The 20,037-nt window shown below is 40.0% G+C and overlaps 1 protein-coding gene across 1 annotated transcript in view; it reads right to left on the reverse strand.

Annotated features, from left to right (window-relative positions):
* The window catches only part of FBN1 (fibrillin 1), a 275,284-nt gene that overhangs the window by 49,388 nt on the left and 205,859 nt on the right, over positions 1–20,037 (reverse strand). Inside the window, exons 33-42 of the mRNA XM_004386296.2 lie at positions 12,618–12,740; positions 12,349–12,471; positions 10,759–10,884; positions 8,910–9,032; positions 6,536–6,658; positions 6,078–6,242; positions 3,855–3,923; positions 3,633–3,758; positions 2,149–2,271; positions 1,333–1,491 (exon numbers count right to left, since the gene is read on the reverse strand). Of these exons, the coding sequence (XP_004386353.1) occupies positions 1,333–1,491; positions 2,149–2,271; positions 3,633–3,758; positions 3,855–3,923; positions 6,078–6,242; positions 6,536–6,658; positions 8,910–9,032; positions 10,759–10,884; positions 12,349–12,471; positions 12,618–12,740 (1,260 nt within the window). The remainder of the gene's footprint in view (positions 1–1,332; positions 1,492–2,148; positions 2,272–3,632; positions 3,759–3,854; positions 3,924–6,077; positions 6,243–6,535; positions 6,659–8,909; positions 9,033–10,758; positions 10,885–12,348; positions 12,472–12,617; positions 12,741–20,037) is intronic.

Below are 20,037 nucleotides of genomic sequence, written 5' to 3' on the forward strand. Positions count from 1 at the left end.
AGGTGTCTCCAGAGTGGTCTGCAGGGGAATGTGCACTGATCCATCAGGATAAAAAAGAAAATTTTAGAACTTCTATCTAGCTTTGTAAAATCTAATCCTTTAAAAATTTTGTGTGTATTTTATGATACACTTAACATATTAGAACAGTTCAATTGAACAGTTGTAATTAAAAAAATAAATGTACATACATTCACACATATATACACACATATATGTGTGTGCGTATATATATATATATATATATATATATATATAGAGAGAGAGAGAGAGAGAGAGAGAGAGAGAGATTTATATATAAACACACGCACCACCAAACGTGTATGACCCTCAGAATTTTACTGACAGGCATGTGTGATCAAAAGGTTTAAAGACCATTGGTCAAGATCAGGGGTCAGCAGACTTTTTCTTAAACAGCCAGACAGTAAATACTTTAGGCTTTGCATGCTACACAGTCTCTGCAAAACTAGTAAACTCTGCCAAAAAAGCAGTCATAGACTATAAGTGAATGAGCATGTGATATATACTACATACGGTATGATACAAGAAGAGTGTATGAAAGTCTTCACCTCATTTACTCCAAAGATGTAATTTAGACTTAAAAAAAAAACCCAAATAACATTACATATATTTTTTCTCCTTGAGGACATAAGAAGAAATTTCTCTCAGGTCTCAATATCAAAAAGAGTTGTGCTTCCCTCCACTGTTGAGTTTGTTTTATGGTCATTAAGAATCTTATGCTTGATCATGTCTCCATTTTTATATGGGCTGCTACAAAATTTGGAGCTAAAATTATTGCTCATCTCTGGCAAGTGTGTAGAAATCCTGGCTTGGATTCTGTGTACTATCCTCACTCCTTGCTCCAACTTTCTTAGACTTGTTTGCCATTTGACTTACGCTTATTTCTTGCTTTACACTTGCATCTTCATAGGCTGCCTTAAGATCTTTTTGGAACCAGAGTGGCTGTAAGTCATTAAAAATAACAGGAATTATGGTTCACTTCTTTGCCTTATTGGTTTGCCTAACGTTCCCAGGCTTTCAGTGACATGGTGAAATCCATAATAATGATAACCATGTTTATATTTTTGTGATATGCTGAGTCTATAAATCTGGTGAATGGTTAGTGTGTAAATTAAAAGTATTCTGTGATTCAATTTTCAGCTGGAAGGACCAGGATCAGCTGTGAATTTAAATACTTGCCTTTGTGAGTTAGGCTAGTTTTTCTTATGATAATAAACAACGCACCCTTCTCTTCCTTTGATGACACTGACTTTCCCAACTATTCACAGGTAATGGATCAGCCTATATTTCTGGTAAAGGAGAAACTGAACTCACCAGTGCTCGGGATGGGACACTGTTCACAGGGCTTATTCCAGGCCCGGCCAATGTTGTAGGAACAGCAGCACATCTTCTTGGTCATATTGAACAGCAGTTCTCCATCACAGGTCTGGTTGTCAGGGTAGTAGTTTCTGTAGCACAGACTTCTTCTCATGTCTAGAGGGAAGGATTGGCAATGTGGGAACTCACAGTAGATTTCTAAGGAAAGGGACTTTCTTTTATTAAATTCAAGAATCTACTACCACGTAACTAGCCTTTACTCAGGGCAGAAACAGCCCTCTTCTATACAACTTCCCAGCTATCCATGTGCGACAAGAAAAAGGACTTGAAGAAATTTATTCTCTGGCATTTTAGTGCCACAGAACTAAGTCGTTATAAAGCTGTAGCATTAATAAACTTTACATGATTCTCTGCCCAGTTGCCTAGTAACAATTCTCCACTGCTATTTGGCAGTAAGTTTCTCATTTCCGACTCATGATGTTTTAATACTGCAGGTCAGTGCTGTAAATATAATTGTATAAAGATACACCCAAAAGTCAAACAAAAGAAGTACTATTAAACTGTTGTTTGGGATTTTCCGACATTACATGTTAAAGAAAACTCCCAACCACCCACACAAGGTGGTGAAAAAATGCCAAGCTTATAGTTTACAGGGGAGAAGGCTCTCCCAAAGACAGTGAAGGGTTGGCAAGGCTCAGTTTGATGAGTAACATAACACTAAGGACTAATTGCTGGGCTTGTAAGGTTTTTTTTTTTCTTCTTGCTTTGCAGATGAGGACCTAACATGCATTACTGCAAAAAGCTTGGACTTACCCATGCAGTTATTCCCCCCATTCACTTGCATGTAGTCTGGAGGACAAATACAGGTGTAGTTGCCATTAGTGTTGTAACATGTCCCTGGACCACAGATTCCAGGAGTTTCACATTCATTCACATCTATAATCCAAAGAGAAGATGGTATGTGAATTCGACAACTTCACTCTTTGGGATGGCCTGGCACTCGTGTCAATATAAATGTTGACAAGTGAGGAGAAAATCTACAAGGTACTTTGAAATCACGATAGGAAAAAATATGTGTTTAATTCGCAGTGTCCCTGATCTGTGCTAGCATATACATTTTCAGAACAGAAGGTTTTAGAAAATGAACTCTTGTCTTCTTATAGGAGTTCCTACTACATGAGTCCATAACAAAGACACGCAGAGATGGAAGTGTCGAAAGATAATTCTCAAAATTCCTTCAGGAAAGACAGTCAGGTACTCCACATGTTCACAAAGTTCATGGAAGATTATGATATATGCTGAAGCCATCAACAAATTGCTTCGGGAACCTGCATCTGTGAGGTGACATGGAGGTAAGTATTTCACCTCCCCTATTTTTAAACAAGGAGCCCTGGTGGTACAGTGGTTAAGAGCTTGGCTGCAAACCAAAAGGTCGGCAGTCTGAATCCACCAGCTGCTCCCTGGAAATACTATGGGGCAGTTCTACTCTGTCCTACAGGGTCGCTATGAGTCGGAATCAACTCAATCGCAACGGGTTTGCTTTTTTTTATTTTTAAACAAAGGGGGTTGATTCTAATCTTTCTTAACTCCTTGGGTCTTAGAGCTGTGTCACTTACATGATGATACTCAACTAATACTCAAAGAGACGTCATTGTCTATCTCACCTAATGAGTCATTTGAAGAGCCAGGGGAGTATTTCTCATGTAGAATACAAGAGGTCTCTTCCCTAACTAGTCATGTGACTCCTGTACGTAGAAGAAAACCACCTCCCCCATGTTGGTGCATGGCCCAAGTGCTCTGAAACCTAACAGTGGTCAGTATTCTACATCTTTCCAGTAACAGAGGATGCGCAGGAGCAAACACTAACATCATAAAGCCAAAAGGCTGTCTTCTAAGAGAAGCTCACTTAATGCGACTGCACAGATGATGAGTGGGGAAAGACAGGGAGAAGAGCACCCAGACTGTCCACAATGTAGCAGTACTGAAATGAGGCTCGTGCCACTCTAACAAAACATGGAGTTTCTGAAAAATGTGGAGAACTCTTCTGTAGGCATAAATGGAACAAAACTCCATTGTTCTTAGGAAAAGAGGTATATTTACAGCTTATTGGAAGTGACATCATTTCAGTAACATTAGTGCAAATTGCCACATGTGTGACATGTTTGCCTGGCTATGTTCATGTTTAGACTGTTGTGCTATATTGCTAAATTCCCCAGTTCTCCTGGTAACTGCTTGCTGACTTCTGAGGTCAGTTCTCAATATCTGAAAGAACTTATCATCCTATGAGGGCCGTTTACCATCACACACTCGGGTGTCTTCCTTCAGGTAGTAACCGGTTGGACAGTGGCACTGGAAGCTACCAAAGGTATTGATGCATTTCCCCCCTTGGCACAGCCCTGGAAGCTCCTGGCACTCATCAATATCTATTACAATAAAAACAAAAGCATTTTTTTAGCATTGTAAATAAACTCAAGAAAGTTCAAAATTTGCACACTTTAAGATAAAGGAAATAGAATTACCTTCCAGTATAACAGTGATAGGGTTTGGTCGAAAGCCTTCTCCTCCAGGACAAAGGATTTTGTACTCAGCTATTGATACAAAAATCAAATTGAGTTCTTTTGAAATCGAAATTTCCAGAAATTGTATCCTCATGAGAAATATCAACAGTCAACTAAAAAGATTCATCTTCAGGGATCTTTAGCAGGTACCCCACTCATCTGAAGCAAGTTAACATCTTTATATATCCTTACAATTTTCAAATGGCTTTTACTCTAAGTGCCAAATGTAAGGCAACCATCCCCAGCCTTTGAACCTCCACGTACTCTCTTATGAACTATTTTATTCTCTATCTCCATCATGATTTCTTTTTTAATATTTCCTTTTTATTTTCTAACAAACTCCTTTTTCATCTTCATGTTTGTTCAGACTTACTTATTGGGAATTACAGATTTCCTTGAGAATAACCTGTCTCCCAAACGCTTTCCAACACAGGCTTTAGGAAAAACTGTTCTCTCTTGGTGGGTTCTCACCTCACTTCTCTCCTTAATGACTAGAAATCTTTCTTGCCCCTCTGGTTCTAAGAGTGGCAATATAGACTCCTTGGGTTTCCAAAAACAACCTTCTACAGTTTCCTTTCATTCCCTCTGTTAATTCTTTCATCCAAGTATTTCACTCAATAACATTTATTTCATACACCATACACCAGCATTGTAACAGATGCAGGGACGCGTGCATAGGACTGACCCTAATCTGCTGTATCAACCTCTGTGAATCAGTTCTTTCACGATCATTGTGTTCTTTCCAAAACTGATAATCCCTGTCCTAGATTTCTGAAATTATATGTGTATATACATGAATGTATATATGTATATATTCCAATTGTAGCTCTGATCCAGATTTGGGGTGGAGTGGGCCTCTATTCCTTTGCCAATCATTATTAATCTACGGAGCTGACTCCCCCACTTAATCTTAGTTTGTGCCTTTCAGCATCAATGAAATTAACTATATTCCTCTTTCACTTTTTTTCTTCTCCTCTATCTGCAATCACCCACTCTTTTTAAGTCTCCTCTTCCACATCTCACCATTCCTTCAAAGTCCAATTCAAAAGTTTACAAGGTATTCCTTACCTTCTCCCAACCAGAACTGACCTCCTTTTCTGAAGAGAAGAGAGAAAAAGTGCCTACTCGGCATTGGTCCCTCTGCTGGGTGCTTTACATATGTGACTTCATCTAATCCTACAAGGTATTTACACAATTGGAAACTCAGGCTTGCTAAGTCACTTGACCAAGGTTATATGGGTGGCAAGCGGTAGAGTCTTCATTTGAAACCAGGTGTGCTCTTTCTACTATACTGCACCCTCTAAACAGTCACGGCATTGTGTCTGTTCATCTTTCTTCTTTTAGGGTACTTACTGAACCTTGCAGTGAATTACAGCTGGTAAATTCACGTCACATTTGCCTATTAGGTTCTATACTCCTAGTCTAATTCATCTTTGCACACTCAAAGTAAATGCTCTAGGTACTCAACAAATATTTTTAGAAGGAATGGATGAATGATTCTTCAACAAGGAAAGAATCTATACCTATCCCAATATACCCTGTGAACAGCAGCCACTTACCTTTGCCAAAGAAGCCGTATCTGACCCATAATGGAAAAATGGGAAGTTTTTTTTCCCCCTTAAAATTACATTATAAAATTTTCTTTCAAGTCATATCATAAGAATGGAATAATTGTCCTTTTCTTATTTGCCTAATTAATTTCTTCTCCTTCACTCAGGGACACTCTGAGTCTGTTCTCAGTGTTCCAAATCTAGCTAATTAATGGGCTCATGGATCTAATTAATGGATAAGAGGAAAGAGTTCAATCCATAGGTCTCTGAAAGATAAACAATATGGTATCAATAACTGGCCTGGAAAGCCCTCTTTAAAATAATGCTATCTGCTTTGCATGCAAATTGAAGTGAGGCATTACCTGCCGAACCTGACCTTTTTTTCCTCCTGTTTCTGTCTTTTTGTCTAAGTGAATCCAATCTGACCTTTTAGTGCAAGTCAACTGGCTGCCATTTTCTGACTCTCACATTGGAAGAGAGGACCTCAACAGAGCTGGGAGGATCTATCTCCCTTCCCTGATCTAAAAGTGGAGACCAGTGGCAGCTCCCTCCCTATGTGGCTTCTCTTCTGTGGATCTAGAAAGGAGAACTGACCTGAACCGCAATAATAATAACTAGGAGGATGTCAACTTACATGTGTTCACAGCAGGGCACAGCTCACAAGGAGTACCCCAGGCTCTGCCTAGAGAACAGCAGCAGGAAGCCTTGGAAACACCAACTCCAATTTCATTGCTACAGGCCGTATCTCCATTGTCTCCTCGAGGTCGAACATCCAAATAGCAATTTCCAGAGCGCGTATCTATTGACCACGGACAAACAAAGTGTCAGCCAGATGCTTCCCACTTGAGGACTGGAAATTCAAACCTATTCAGCAACTGTTAGAAACCATAATTTACTAAGAAACTATACAGTGCCCAAGAATATGCACTAGGAATTTACCTACAGAAAGGGTACCTGAAGGTATAAACCAGATTTAGGAAATGTTCAAATTTTTACATTATTGATTTTACAAAAATCTTGAAGATGGAATGTTTGGTGCTGCTTTAAAAATAATAAACAGTATCCTTCTCTGAAAAGTTTTTAAGATCTTACCAACACAGCCAACTCGAGTTGGATTCAGCTCAAAATCAGGTGGACAATCACAGGTATAGCTGCCTGGAGTGTTGACACAGTTCCCACTGATGCATGTGGTCGGATCCAAACATTCGTTAACGTCTGAAACCAAACAGCAAGGGGCAGAATTATCTCTGGAGCCAATACAGGGCAGACCTCACCATGCAACAGTAGTGCTGAATCTAGGGCTCCACAAAAGAATTGCTACTGGTTATAATTACACCTAGAAATACAGCCTTCCACTTCTGAGACAGAACCCCTCAGGAAGGAAATATGTCGTAGTTTTTGGTCTTTTTCCCCGGGAACACATTTAGCATTCATATTTGTCATCAGGATAAAATATAACTTCAGAACTAGCAAGAATATTCCAGTCAAGGTAACTGAAGGCATAACACTGCTGTGACCTCGGTCAATCAGAAATTCAGATGCAGGCTTTAAGAAAATATATTTAATATGTGTGGCTTGTTATTTCATAAAATTAGAGCAAGATGTCCCAGGGAACCCTCAGGAGGACGCCACTTTGCAGATTCCCCCACCAGGCGTGCCTGCCTGGGAAGCAGCATGCAAATGCACACCAAGCACAAGGCTCAACGTGTTTCTTCTCTCCCATCCTGGATGCTAGGTTGAATATTTCCCTTTCTGTTTCTATTCCGAAAATATGTACAGCATTCCAGATATTTGGAACATGAGTTCTGGCAAATTCTACCCTTGTACAATCCCTTTGTCTGTTTCCAAAACTTATGAAATACTCAAGAACAGACACACTGATTCAGAAGGGAGTGACGGGAAGTGGGGACAGTATCTCCTGGGATCATCTCCATTGGAACTGGCAATCCTTCTGCACTGGTAACCTTCCACTGCAGATTCTTCTGCTCAAATCACATGTTAGCTTAGATGAATAGGACCAGACTAGCAGAAATGAGGTTAGCTATAATGATGCTTATGGGGATGGATAGGCACTGAGGGAAGCCACAGACCACGGAGACATGACTCCCTGAGGTATGGTGAAAGCCCGGCTTGGTGTCACAATAGCTAGTAGAGAAACGAGTGGAAGATTGTGTGCCTGGAACCCAGAACTAAAACAATTCCCGAGGCCAACTCTTCAGACAAAGATTGGACTGGACTGTGGGACATAAAATGATATCATGAAGAGTGTACTTCTTAGCTCAAGCAGATACAAGAGATTAAATAGGCAGCTTCTGTCTGGAGGTGAGACGAGAAGGCAGAGAGGGTCAGGAGCTGGTTGAATGGACACGGGAAATCAGGGGTGGAAAGGAGGAGTGTACTATTACAGTATAGGCAGAGCAATTAGGTCACATAGCAATGTATGTATAAATTTTTGTATCAGAAACTAACTTGAATTGTAAACTTTCACTTAAACTACAACCATAAAAAAAAGAAAAAAAAGAATGTGTGCCTGGGGAGGAATACCCTAGTCCAGAGCATTTGCACAGGGGAGGGAGGGGTTGAAAGTTGGAGAGCCACTGGGTCATGGCTAAGATTGCAGAAAAAAACAGGTATTTTGAGAAATCCTGAGCCCAGAGTGGAACTTGTATTCTCAGTAGCCTTGAACTACAATGGAGGACTGGGAAGGAGAACTGTAAATGACTTTCGAAGTCTTAATTCAGTGCCAGAGTAAATCAAGCAGCCATCTACCAGGTGCCTGAGCTTTCCCTACATTTTGCTCTTATGTTCCCAGAGAGTCCCTTGCTGTAGAGGAAAAGGCTCTTGTACACTAGAGATGGACACTGAGCTCTACGCACCAAGTGCTCTGTGACCACTGGTGGGAGGTGTTATTAGCTCTGTACAGTAGAGACGGGCACTGAGCTCCATGCACCACGTGCTCTGTGACCACTGGACGGGGGTGGTATTAGCTCTGTGCGGTAGAGACAGGCACAGAGCTCTATACACCACATATCTGTGACCACTGGTGGGTGGGGTGGCGTGGGGTGGGGTGGGGTGGGAGCAGGTATTACAAGGAAAGTACAAGGAGAAAACTCATGATCTCATAGCATGCCCTTCAAAAGAAAACCTTCTGAAAATGTAGCCAGGGAGCAAAGGAAAGGGCTAAGAAGCCTGACAGTTGGAAGGCTCTGGAACCACTCCTCTGTAGTCATGAGCTTGACGCTAAGCTTCAAATTCTGCTCCTGCAACTGTCTACTACTCTTCCCTCCCCTCACTCACATCTCAGCAGTCCCAGGTCTGAGGAAGTCACCCCGCAATATCTGAGGCTTCAATGCTTCATCTCTCCTTTCATTTCCTCTGTGACTATACTTCGTGGTCCCAGTGAGGCCCCCTTGGCTGGGTTCCCTGGGGACCTGGGAGCAGATTTTAATGGGAACGGGTCTCTTACCTGTACAGTTTCCGCCACTTCTGTCCAGCTCGTAGCCTATCTCACACTCACAGCGGAACAGGCCGGGGAGGTTGTGGCAAGTTCCGAAGACGCAGATGTTTGGGAGGGAGCACTCGTCGATATCTTGGTGGAGGGGTAAAATAAAGGGAAAAATTTGATGTCTTTTCTGCTAAAGATGTTATTATTAAGAAAATGAAGATGAACTGATAATCGATCTAGGCTCTCCTATAGACTTTTAGATGTTTTGTCATGTACAGGGAAGTCTGATAGTGGGGCTTATTTTTACGCAGTCCTTATTACATGCCACGCAGCATGCTGGGCACTTATATGTATGTATCTCCTTTATGGTGTTTAACATACGTCCACACTGCTTTTGTAAATAGCCAAACAGGTCACCTTAGGCTAAATGTTTTTGTTGTTGTTTTTATCTATATAGTCACTGTTTTTGCTGTGAAATAAAATTTTGAAGACCACAAAAGCTTTGTGGTAACTTTGTTTTCTAATCCTTCGTATCCCCAGTACAGTTGATAGAGGTCTAAAAACTGTAAAAGCTTTTGCCAGGCCTCTATCATTGCATCATGTTAACTTCTTGCCTATGCAATTGACATGCAAGCACATTTTCATCCTTGAGACTGGCTTTAAATAGCTACGACCGTGCTGCCAGCAATGATTTATGCTAAGAACAAACAAATAAAGCCTTCTCTGACTACATCAGGAGAAGTGAAGGTCTCACTATTTATGTCACCAGAGGTGGCACAGTACCCATTTTCTTTGGATGTTCAGAGTAAAAAGAGTAAACGAGGTATCAGGCACGTGACGAAGAGAATAATCTGGTTTCTTGCCTCACAGGAATTTTATATCAAACTCTGCATATTTAACATAAACTGTATAAAGAACACCCAGTGGTTCCATAACAAAGAAAAGTATTTACATAGACATATACGAGCGAATTACTATACATGTCATAGTTAAAGACTGATTTTGAGTTAATGTCTTGTTAACGAGGAACAACGATTAGCTAATTCACTATCGGGGTCTTGTTTAAAATTCTGTCAGTCCTTATCGTTTGTTTATTTCTACTGAAATCTTTTTAATTCATTGTAGTTGCTAATTCTTTTCAAAGAGGAATAATGGACTTATATTTGAGAAGTGTTGGTAAAGAGAAGAACCTTGCATTTCTTAACGGGACCCATCCCCAGCCAACAGGGTCCCAGGACATTTCCTGTCTGACCATCACTTCTCAGAGAGACAGAGCCTTACTCTGAGAAATAGCATGACATATGACATTATACCAAGGGGTTCCATAATGGATGGATTTGCAAAAGCTGCTCCATGTTCACATATGTTAGATATTTAGAGGCCATTGTCAGAGATACAAGGACATTATTCTATATATGGAGAAGACTATCTTCTCTGTTATTATATTAAAGCCTTTATTTATAGAAACCGTACCATGGCAAAGTTTAAAAACTGTGTTTCCATATTTAAAGATAATTCTCCAACAGGACATTATCAGAGGACCTACACTTTAAGTTCTTTTCCCCACCGACAGGGATAAATGAGCTGCATTGAGTTAACTCCACTTGGTTGTCCTCTCTCTCCTACAACCAGTGGGTGTATACTTGCAGACCATCTGGCTGGGGTCAGACATGCAGCTTGTGGTCAGGGACTCAAGATTTTTCTCTGCACAAAGATAACTGGCCCAGCTGGGGACCTAACCCCTCCACAAACTGAACTGACCAGCTTAGAAGTAAAGCCAAAACACACCTCAACTAAAAAAAAAAAAAAAGAAAGAAAAAACTTCAGGAATGTTTAAATAACCAACTATCATCAGGCCCCACAAAGTTACCTTCACAGGCCTTGCCATCTGCACTGGGTACAAAGCCCATGTCGCACTCACAGCGGTATCCCCCTGGGGCGTTGAGGCACTGACCGTTGCCGCAGAGGTTCAGGTTCTCCGAGCACTCATCGAGGTCTGCAGCCAAGAGACACAAGGTATCTTGCTCAGTTAGGCTTTTTCCAGTTCCTCAGCTATGACAGTTTTTATAATTGTCAGCCTCCTGACTGTAGCAACGTTCTGTCATCATTTCTATTTGACACATTCAGTTGTTTTTCTCTTTTGAATGCTAATATTATACTGAATAGTCAAGGCACAGGGGGCTCAGATTCAGAATCCTGAACGCTAAATTACTTCTAATGATGTAAAATATGTAATAAGCCAATGGAATCCATCAAACTAAGGCTTTTTTCCAAAAGGGTCATCCACATGAGGATACTTCTATGACAGGAAATAACATGCCATGGCTTGTGCCGATTTCTCAAGTTTCAGAACCAACTCAGTTGAGTAGCAAAAAAAAAAAAGAGAGAGAGAGAGAGAGAACAGCAACTACAGAGTGGACCAAAGCTTCCCATCTGATTAATCTCTACCTAGTTTTGGTATTAATTGTAGGCATTAAAACCATCAAACATATGAACTATACATGCCTAAGACATTAAACTTTGAACTTTTTTTTTAAGTAATGCGAGGTTTATGACGACAAAATTTCACTGGGCTAGGTAGAAAACAATTTCAAATACGACAAACCTTTCAGTGCATTAAAAGAAATTCCAGGTAAATCACTTCATGGGCCTTAGGCTCTTTTGTGCATAAGTGACTTCTTTTAGCAAAGGGCTCAGGATAAACGAATGCTATAAAAGTCATATGAGCATCTATGCTACCTAGTAGCCAATGAGTAATGGACCTCACTATCTTACTGAATACCAAAGCCCTACCTAAACCATACTACCTGTGTATATATGTACATGTAAGTATGTATGTGTTTATAATTTACTTATGCATTCACAGGTATCTAATCATATATCTTAAATATATGTAGCAGTTCATGTTAACTCTCAAAAATGTCACTAATATATGGTAAAACTAGAAGTGAATGAATTCCATACAAAGCAGTTATGAAATTCTTACTTATGCCAATATGCGATATGGATGACTAGTGAGAAACAACATATAGACTGTTGACTTGATGCAGAATATGCTTTAATTATTACTGTATTTAATCCCTTTTCCTTACATAGCTCCCTAGAGCAAGCTAACTCTTGGATTTGGTGTGAAAAACAAGTCATCAGTGAGAAATAAGCACAAAAATATGAAGGCTAAGGCAAACAAAAGAGAGCGTGACTTGTTTTCAGCTAATGACATCATCACATACAGTAATACAGAGGTGACACAGATAGATATAGATAGAGTTAGCTTCTGACGTCTCCTTAATTGACTTGGCCCAAATTTTGATTTTGGAGATCTAGTTTCAAACAATTAATTTTTTCTTTTAAAACTTGCCTATAATTTATCCAGCTTTCAGAGAATAACTGATTGTCTAAAAGGTGTGGAACACTTGTCTTCTCTGATGGATGTTTTCAGTTGTTTCCGGCACGCGCCTACCTGTACAAGTGAAGCCATCGCCTGTGTACCCTTCCTTACAGAGGCAGCGGTAAGACCCCATAGTATTCTTGCAGTCTGCATGTTGGCTGCACATGTGGGTTCCATTGGAACATTCGTCCAGATCTTAAAGAAAAGGGTTACATCATTATTAAAAGAAAGTGTGACATTTAAAATCAATAATACACAAAATTTTTCTTTACAGAATTAATATTTTGATATTACAATCTACGCAGATCACGACAAGCAACTTCTGTTATTTTCCAACTCACCAGTGCACTTAACGCCATCTCCAATCCACCCAGGGCTGCAGCTACATTTGAAGCTTCCTGCCGTGTTGGTACATACAGCATGTCTGTCACAATTGTGTGCTCCAATTTCACATTCATTGATGTCTGAAAAAACAACCAGTCGTTTAAAAAAAAGTTTAGTGCATGTCATGGATTGAATTGTGTCCCCCAAAAATATCTGTCAACTTGGCTAGGTCATGATTCCCAGTGTTGTATGACTGTCTACCATTTTGTCATCTGATGTGATTTCCCTGTGTGTTGTATATCCTATCACTATGATGTGGTGAGCTGGATTAGTGGCAGTTATATTGATGAGATCTACAAGATTGGATAGTGTCTTGAGACAGTCTCTTTTGAGATATGGGAGAGAGAGGCCAACGGAGAGGCAGGGGGATCTCATGCCACCAAGAAAGCAGTTCCTGGGCTGAGATGCTCCCAGACCAAGGGAAGACTGACGCATCTCAAAGACCTTCTTCCAGAGCCAACACAGAGAGAAAGCCTTCCCCTGGAGCCGGCGCCCTGAATTCAGACATCTAGCCTACTAGACTGTGAGAGAATAAACTTCTCTTTGTTGACGCCATCTGCTTGTGGTATTTGTTATAGCAGCAGTAGATAACTAAGATAGTACACATGCCTTTTTGGTCTTTAAAATGGCTTGGCAATATTCAGAAGCTGACTGGCTTTTATACTTCCCACAGTATAGTACAGATCGGTTTGGCATCCACATATATACTATACATATACAAAGCAGCTTTAAATTTCAAATTCATAAAGGAAGAACAGTATGATGCTATTGTTATCATTGACTCTAATTGTTTTCCATTATTTTAATGTAAGTGTCCAGTCACCACAAAGCAAAATAAACCTCTTTCCAGTTGCCTAGTGTTCTATGGTATTAACCCTCATGGTCATACGTGTCTATTCCCAATATTATTATTAAGTCAATTATAGAGTAATAGTGCACATCATTTTCATATGCAGACAAAGGAATACAATGTTGTTGGCATATTAGAAGACTTTTTCAATTATATTCTGTATATTAAGTAAATTTTACCCTTAAACTTAAAGCATTGTGTTATTAAATCAATTGTGTTTTATTTTGATAAAAGCTTTACTTTAGGTATTGTTAATTTGAGCACTTGCAGACAATTTTACTTAAGGCAGTATGTGGACGGTCTTTTATCTAGCTTCTTAGAGTCCTATAGCCCATTGGAGACCCAAGCCTTCTAGCATATTTCATGTAAAACTCAAGTCAATCCAATGAGGATTTTGTCAGAATAAAGAATACAAGATTAGGGTCACATTATTAAAAGACTCTGCGTTCTGCACATTTCTATTTTCAAACTTAGTTGATACAGATACTGTAATATAAGAGTATTACAGAAAAGAATATAAAGACATTGAGCGACATAAGTTTTGTTTCCTGATACTAACTCATTACATAATGGAAGACACATAATTAACTCTTCTTTAACGAAGAACAAGAGCTCACAGAGATGATACTATCACTCTACACAGAAACCAATATCTAACACAAGTTAAGACAAGAAAGTTAATTTTAGCAAAGTGTTGTAAGAATTCCTAGTGATCACTTGAACAGCATCATGAAAGACACTGGGGAAGCAACTTAATGTTTAGCCTTTTGTTTACTTAAGAAGCCCAATTAAATTATTTGAAAGTGTCTGGAAACATGCTGTTTGCCAACTGTCCCATCTAAAGCTCTGAGATGGGTCCTAGGGTCTTTGGCTGGGTCCTTACTATTAGGGAAAACACAAAAGAAAATAATGACAGACATCTACAAAAAATATCAGTAAAATGAAACTATGCCAGGAGGAATCCTCTTATGATGACAACGTATTGTACAGGTGATTTTTAACGTAACCTCAGCAGTCATATGAACCTATCAAGTTACAAGGCAGGTCAAGGGAGGCACATACAAGGCAGCTTTAGGCTTATGACTGGGAGCTTGGATCAACTGAACAAGTGAGCACAGCACATTCCAAGGGAACGAGGAGGAAGGCCAACCCAGGGAAAACAGTGGTTGTAGGCACTGGGATTGAAAAAAGTAAGCCTTCCCAAACCTGACCTAACAACCTGGCTGTTCTCAAGCAAGGGCCATGCTCTTTTCTTCCTCAGATAATCACTTACCTCAGAGTTAATGACCCAAACCACCACTTTTCCGGGTCCTGACAGAATTTCTCTCCTTTATTTGTCATGATCTTGAGTTAGGAGGAAACAATGAGCTTCAGCTGTGTAAGTATTGAAACCTCCAGGCATTATAAAATCAAGGAATTTTCTAGGTGGAAGAAACCTAGAATTCCACGATCTCAATCCTTGGTTTCACTTGCAAGGGCCCCATGGTCAATGAGGGGCACAGCCAGGCTGGCCTGGAACTCAGTTTCCCTGTCAGCAGCTCGGCACTCTTTCCTGGTGCCACAGCTGCCTAGTCAAAGCTCATTTCTTTGGTTATGTCGGGACTTTATTCTAAGCCCTTGTTCACGGAGTTTTAAAAATATTGGTGAATATTAATAGATTTATGGAATGATTTACTAATTCTTTCTACTAAGTACAAATTTCAGAGATGATCATAGCCTATTGTTTAGTAACGCTGTAATCTTTTCCTTCTAATCTTCTAATGACCAAAGGTATCCTTATACAGTAAGACCTACGAAAGCCGGAACCTGTGTAAGGCAGAAACCTGTCAGAGCAGGAAAACTAAAATATTTTCCACTAATAGAGAGCAAAGAGAGCCCTGGTGGTGCAATGGGTTAAGCACCTGGCTGCTAACCAAAAGGTCAGCAGTTCAAGCCTACCAGCCGCTCCATGGGAGAAAGATGTGGCAGTCTGCTTCCGTAAAGGTTACAGCATTGGAAACCCTATGGCACAGTTCTACTCTGTCCTCTAGGGTTGCTATGAATCAGAATCGACTCAATGGCAATGAGTTTAGTTTTTTTTTGTTTTTTTTTTTTTAACAGAAAGCAATAGAAAAGTAGTAAGACTATACCCTGTCAAAGGTGGAAACATTTTGAGACCCAGAAAAACAAGGCAGTCCCATCAAGTTCCGGCTCTCACAGGTTTCACTATATTCATATGGTTTGACCTTCCATATTTAATCTTGCAATTAAGAAAACTACCATTCCCTTTAAAAGAAGAGTCTCCCTCCCACCATTTTAAAAATAATTAATAGTATGCTAACATGAATTTTGAATGTGAGAAAGTGTTTGTAATTTACTATAATGTTTTCAAGGTGAAAAGAAATTATATTTGCAAGAGACAGTATATCGTGGACTCTGGGGTGCTGTGGGAGAGTAACTCAGGAGCCAGGATTCAATTCTCCATTTTGTGACTATTCCTACAAGCCATTATCTCAGTGTCTTACACTTTTGATATGCAAACAGAAGGGGAACTGAACCATAAGGAAAACAAACAAGAATGCTGTCTTCATAGTTCTACTCCTCAGCATGTACCCAAAAGAACTGAGAACAGAAACACAAACAGAAACCATACACCAATGTTCATTGCAGCACTGTTCACAATAGTCAAAAGGTGAAAACAACCTAAATACTCATCAACAGATGAATAGATACACAAAGGTGGTACATACATACAATGGAATACTACTCAGCCACAAAGGGAAATGAAGTCCTGATATACACTACAACATCAATGAACCTTGAAAACACTATGTTAAGTGAAACAAATCAATCACAAAGAGACAAACACCGTAATGATCTCACTTACATGAAATATCTAGAATAGGCAAATGTATAAAGACCAAAGTCTGTTAGTGGTTACCAGGGGTGGGAGGGAGGAAAGCGAAATAGGGAAGGTCATTGCTTGGGGGTCACTGAGCTTCTGTTAAGGGTCATGGAAAAATCTGGAAACAGATAGTCGTGAAGGTGGCACAGCATGATGAAAGTAATTAATGTCACTGAATTGTACATGTAAAAAATGTTGAAATGGCCAATTTTTTCTTGTACATATACTCACCACAATAAAAAAGAAATGAATTAAAAAAAAAGAATGCTGTCTTCAAATACTCTACTCTTCAATAATACGAAGGAAACAGAGCACATGCTTGCCAAGAACATCTCTTTCTGTACAAATGTTCCCTTTCCTCCACAAGTTTGCTCCAGACAGAAAATTCCTTTTTAAGATTAAAAATAAGCACAAGCCAAGAAAAGCAAAGAAATTCAAATTTAAGGCTGACACTGCAGCCTCCTTAACCCCCTCTGAACTTCCCTCCCAGAGACTCTCAAAGGTTCTACTTGCCCAGCTCTCTTGAAGGGCAAGGACGTGGTATGAGCAGAGCTGGACACAGACTCTGGGTGTGTCTCACGTGTCTCACGTGAGTCTAACATCCCAGCAAGGGCTTGTGCTCTGAGCGGACCTGCTTCCACTCACAGAAAGACTGGGAGAAGGCAGTGTCACCAGCACAAACACCCGCCTTCCATGAGACCTGGGCATCAGTAACAGAAACCCCATCTGGGCACAGCTAGCACCCTGAGGAATCTCCTGGATTAATTTAAGTGCTGGAGAAGAGGGGGTTAAAGGAAATGGAGAGGCCAAACGTGAAGGCTACTTGGATTTCTTAATTTGGGTCCAAATTTGAGCCAAGACTGTTTAACTGAACACCCATGGAGTTTTCACAGGCTGACAGCCAATGGGCAGGAATTAGCAGTGATAAGAAGCTGGAAGGAAATGCACGCAAATTCTCACCGACTTGGGATGGCTTTAAAGTATGTGATTCTCTCCCATGGACTGAGACCCACCAGCAACATTTCTCATGTGAAAGAAACCAGATAGTTTGGGAAATGGAATTATGCAGAAATCCTGATATTTTACCTGGAAACACTTTTGATGTTATACCACTTAACGGTATGCCACATCCACTAATTGACTTAGTAATCACATAACGTGAGGAAAATAACCAGTTGCCATTGAGTTGACTCCGACTCATGGTGACCCCATGAGTATCTCAGTAGAACTGTGTTCTATAGGCTTTTCAATGGCTAATTTTTCAGAAGTAGATAGCCAGGCCTTTCTTCTGAGGTACCTCTGGGTGGACATGAAATTTCAACCTTTTGGTTAGCAGCCAAGCAGATTCGAGGTTAAGTTCTTACAAATCGCTTGTGAAAAGCCAGGACCTACCAAAGATGGCAGTTAGCAGGACCCTAGTCTTCCTTCTTCCAATTTGTTGTCTAATTACAACTATGTAGAATGAGCAGCAGAACTGTATACTGGGCCACAGAAAACTATAATCCAGCCTCCTTAATTCAAAGACGAAACTGTGTTCTAGGTTGCAAGCAAATGTACATTCTCCTTCCATAAAACTAAACATTCCCGGGAGCAATACCCACGATTTTGGACAAGGCTTATGGAGAAAAAGAAACCCTTAACATCTGTGTAGGCTGGGAATGTAAGTCAGTGGGTGGATTCTGAACACTGCTAAAGTGATTGGGGGAAAAACATGTTTATTTGTTAAAATGGAAACAATCAGTAATGACAAGGGAGCTGAAATATTTAGACAAAGCTGTAATGGAATGCAGAGGACTTTTTTTTTTTTTAAGTTGTCATGAAACAAAGTTCCTCGCCTATGAAATAGCATACATATTTTTATAATTCCTTTGCAGGATACTCATTATATATATATATAAATATAAATAAGTATATATCTTTTGTCTGTTATTAAAACATAATTCTAGGTTATTTTCTGTGTGGTTTGCTTATCCAATCAGGCAAGATACCTATCTCTATTTACATTAGTTGCCTGGGACATTATAAACACTTGTCTTTAACATGACCATCACCAAGGTAACCTGATGGTATTCTAAGCTGTGAATGACACTAATGTTAAGATAAAAGCAGGTGGAAAGAGTCCTAGTTACACAGGATTAAAAAACATTTTGGCCCAGATTTTTAAAAACTTGTTTTTAAGTATACCAAACTTCCTGCCAATTCCTATTTGTGTAGGTCGTTTCCAATCAATGTGATACCCTTGGTCACTAATAACAGTATTTACACAGGGCCTCTTTACTTCCTTTCCCAACGCACCCCTCCTTCCATAGATCACTGCAGGGCTGCTCACCCGAAGGGAACACTTCTGGAACTGTGAAGTACCCTGGTGGTTCCAAGAGCCAGCACAAGGCCTGGGGATAAAACCCAGGTTCTAGCCCGTAGACGAGAATATCACGGCATGCCACTCTGACATCAAAGGGGCTGCAAAACTCACTTCTTCCTACAATGCTAACTGGACTTCCTCAGACAGAAACATCATTTTAGAACACAATTTTAAAAGGCGGGGGAATGTTGCCCCTTGGAAAGCATAAAGCATTTCTTGGACTTCAAATCTGTGTTTCTATTCACATGATTCACTAAAGGCTGCTATTTTTTTTATTATTATTGTTATTGTTTTATTGTGGTAAAATACATATAACAAAATATTTGCCATTTCAATATGTTTTACATGTACAGCTTAGTGACATTGGTTTTGCTCATCATATTTTGCAATTATCCCCACTACCCATTTCCAAATTACTCCACCACCATTAACAGAAACTCAGTGTCCCCTAAGCTTCCTCCTCCCTTCCACCCTTGGTAACCACTAATAAACTCTGGTCTCTATACATCTGCCTGTTTCATATAAGTGGGATCATACAGTTTTTTGTCCTTTAGTGAAAGGCTGCTGTTCTTAATGTACACTGGCATCATTTCATCTAACACGGAATGCACAGCTCTCGTCTCCGCAGCCTTCACCTGTGCAAACTCCTATACAGAGTCAAGAGTCTGTATAGGCTTTAAACTGATTTCAATCATGTATATGGAAATAGTAGTATAGAATATTTGGTAGACTAGAAGCTATGTCTTTAGTTAAAATGGCCTCTAGACAATGTGTCTGGTATGTATCATTTAATAAAGGCAATTCTTTTTACCAATTGCCGTCAATTCTGACTCATGGTGACCCCATGCGTTCCAGGGGCTTTCAATGGCTGATTTTCTTCCATAGCATTTTCAATGGCTGATTTTTCAGAAGCAGATTGCCAGGCCTTTTTTCCCAGGTACATCTGGGTGGACTCAAACAGTCAACCTTTTGGTTAGCCACCAATCTCTTAACTATTTGCACCACCCAATAGCTATATTTATTGACCAGCTACTGTATGCAAGCACTGTGCCATGGGATTTACACACATTATATGTCATTTACCTAAAACCATATTACTACTGCATAACAATTTAAGTTGTCCTCTTGGTGCTGTTCGTAGTGGTTGCTGTGAAGTTGGCTCTGGCTTATGGTGATCTTATGTACAACAGAATGAAATACTGCCTGGTCCTGTGCCATCTTCATGATCGTTGGTATGTTCCAGTCCATTCTTCATGGTAAGAAGCCTAAAATAACCATCCT

This window comes from Trichechus manatus, unplaced genomic scaffold (genome assembly GCF_000243295.1).
Source record: "Trichechus manatus latirostris isolate Lorelei unplaced genomic scaffold, TriManLat1.0 scaffold00161, whole genome shotgun sequence".
NCBI classification, from domain to species: domain Eukaryota; kingdom Metazoa; phylum Chordata; class Mammalia; order Sirenia; family Trichechidae; genus Trichechus; species Trichechus manatus.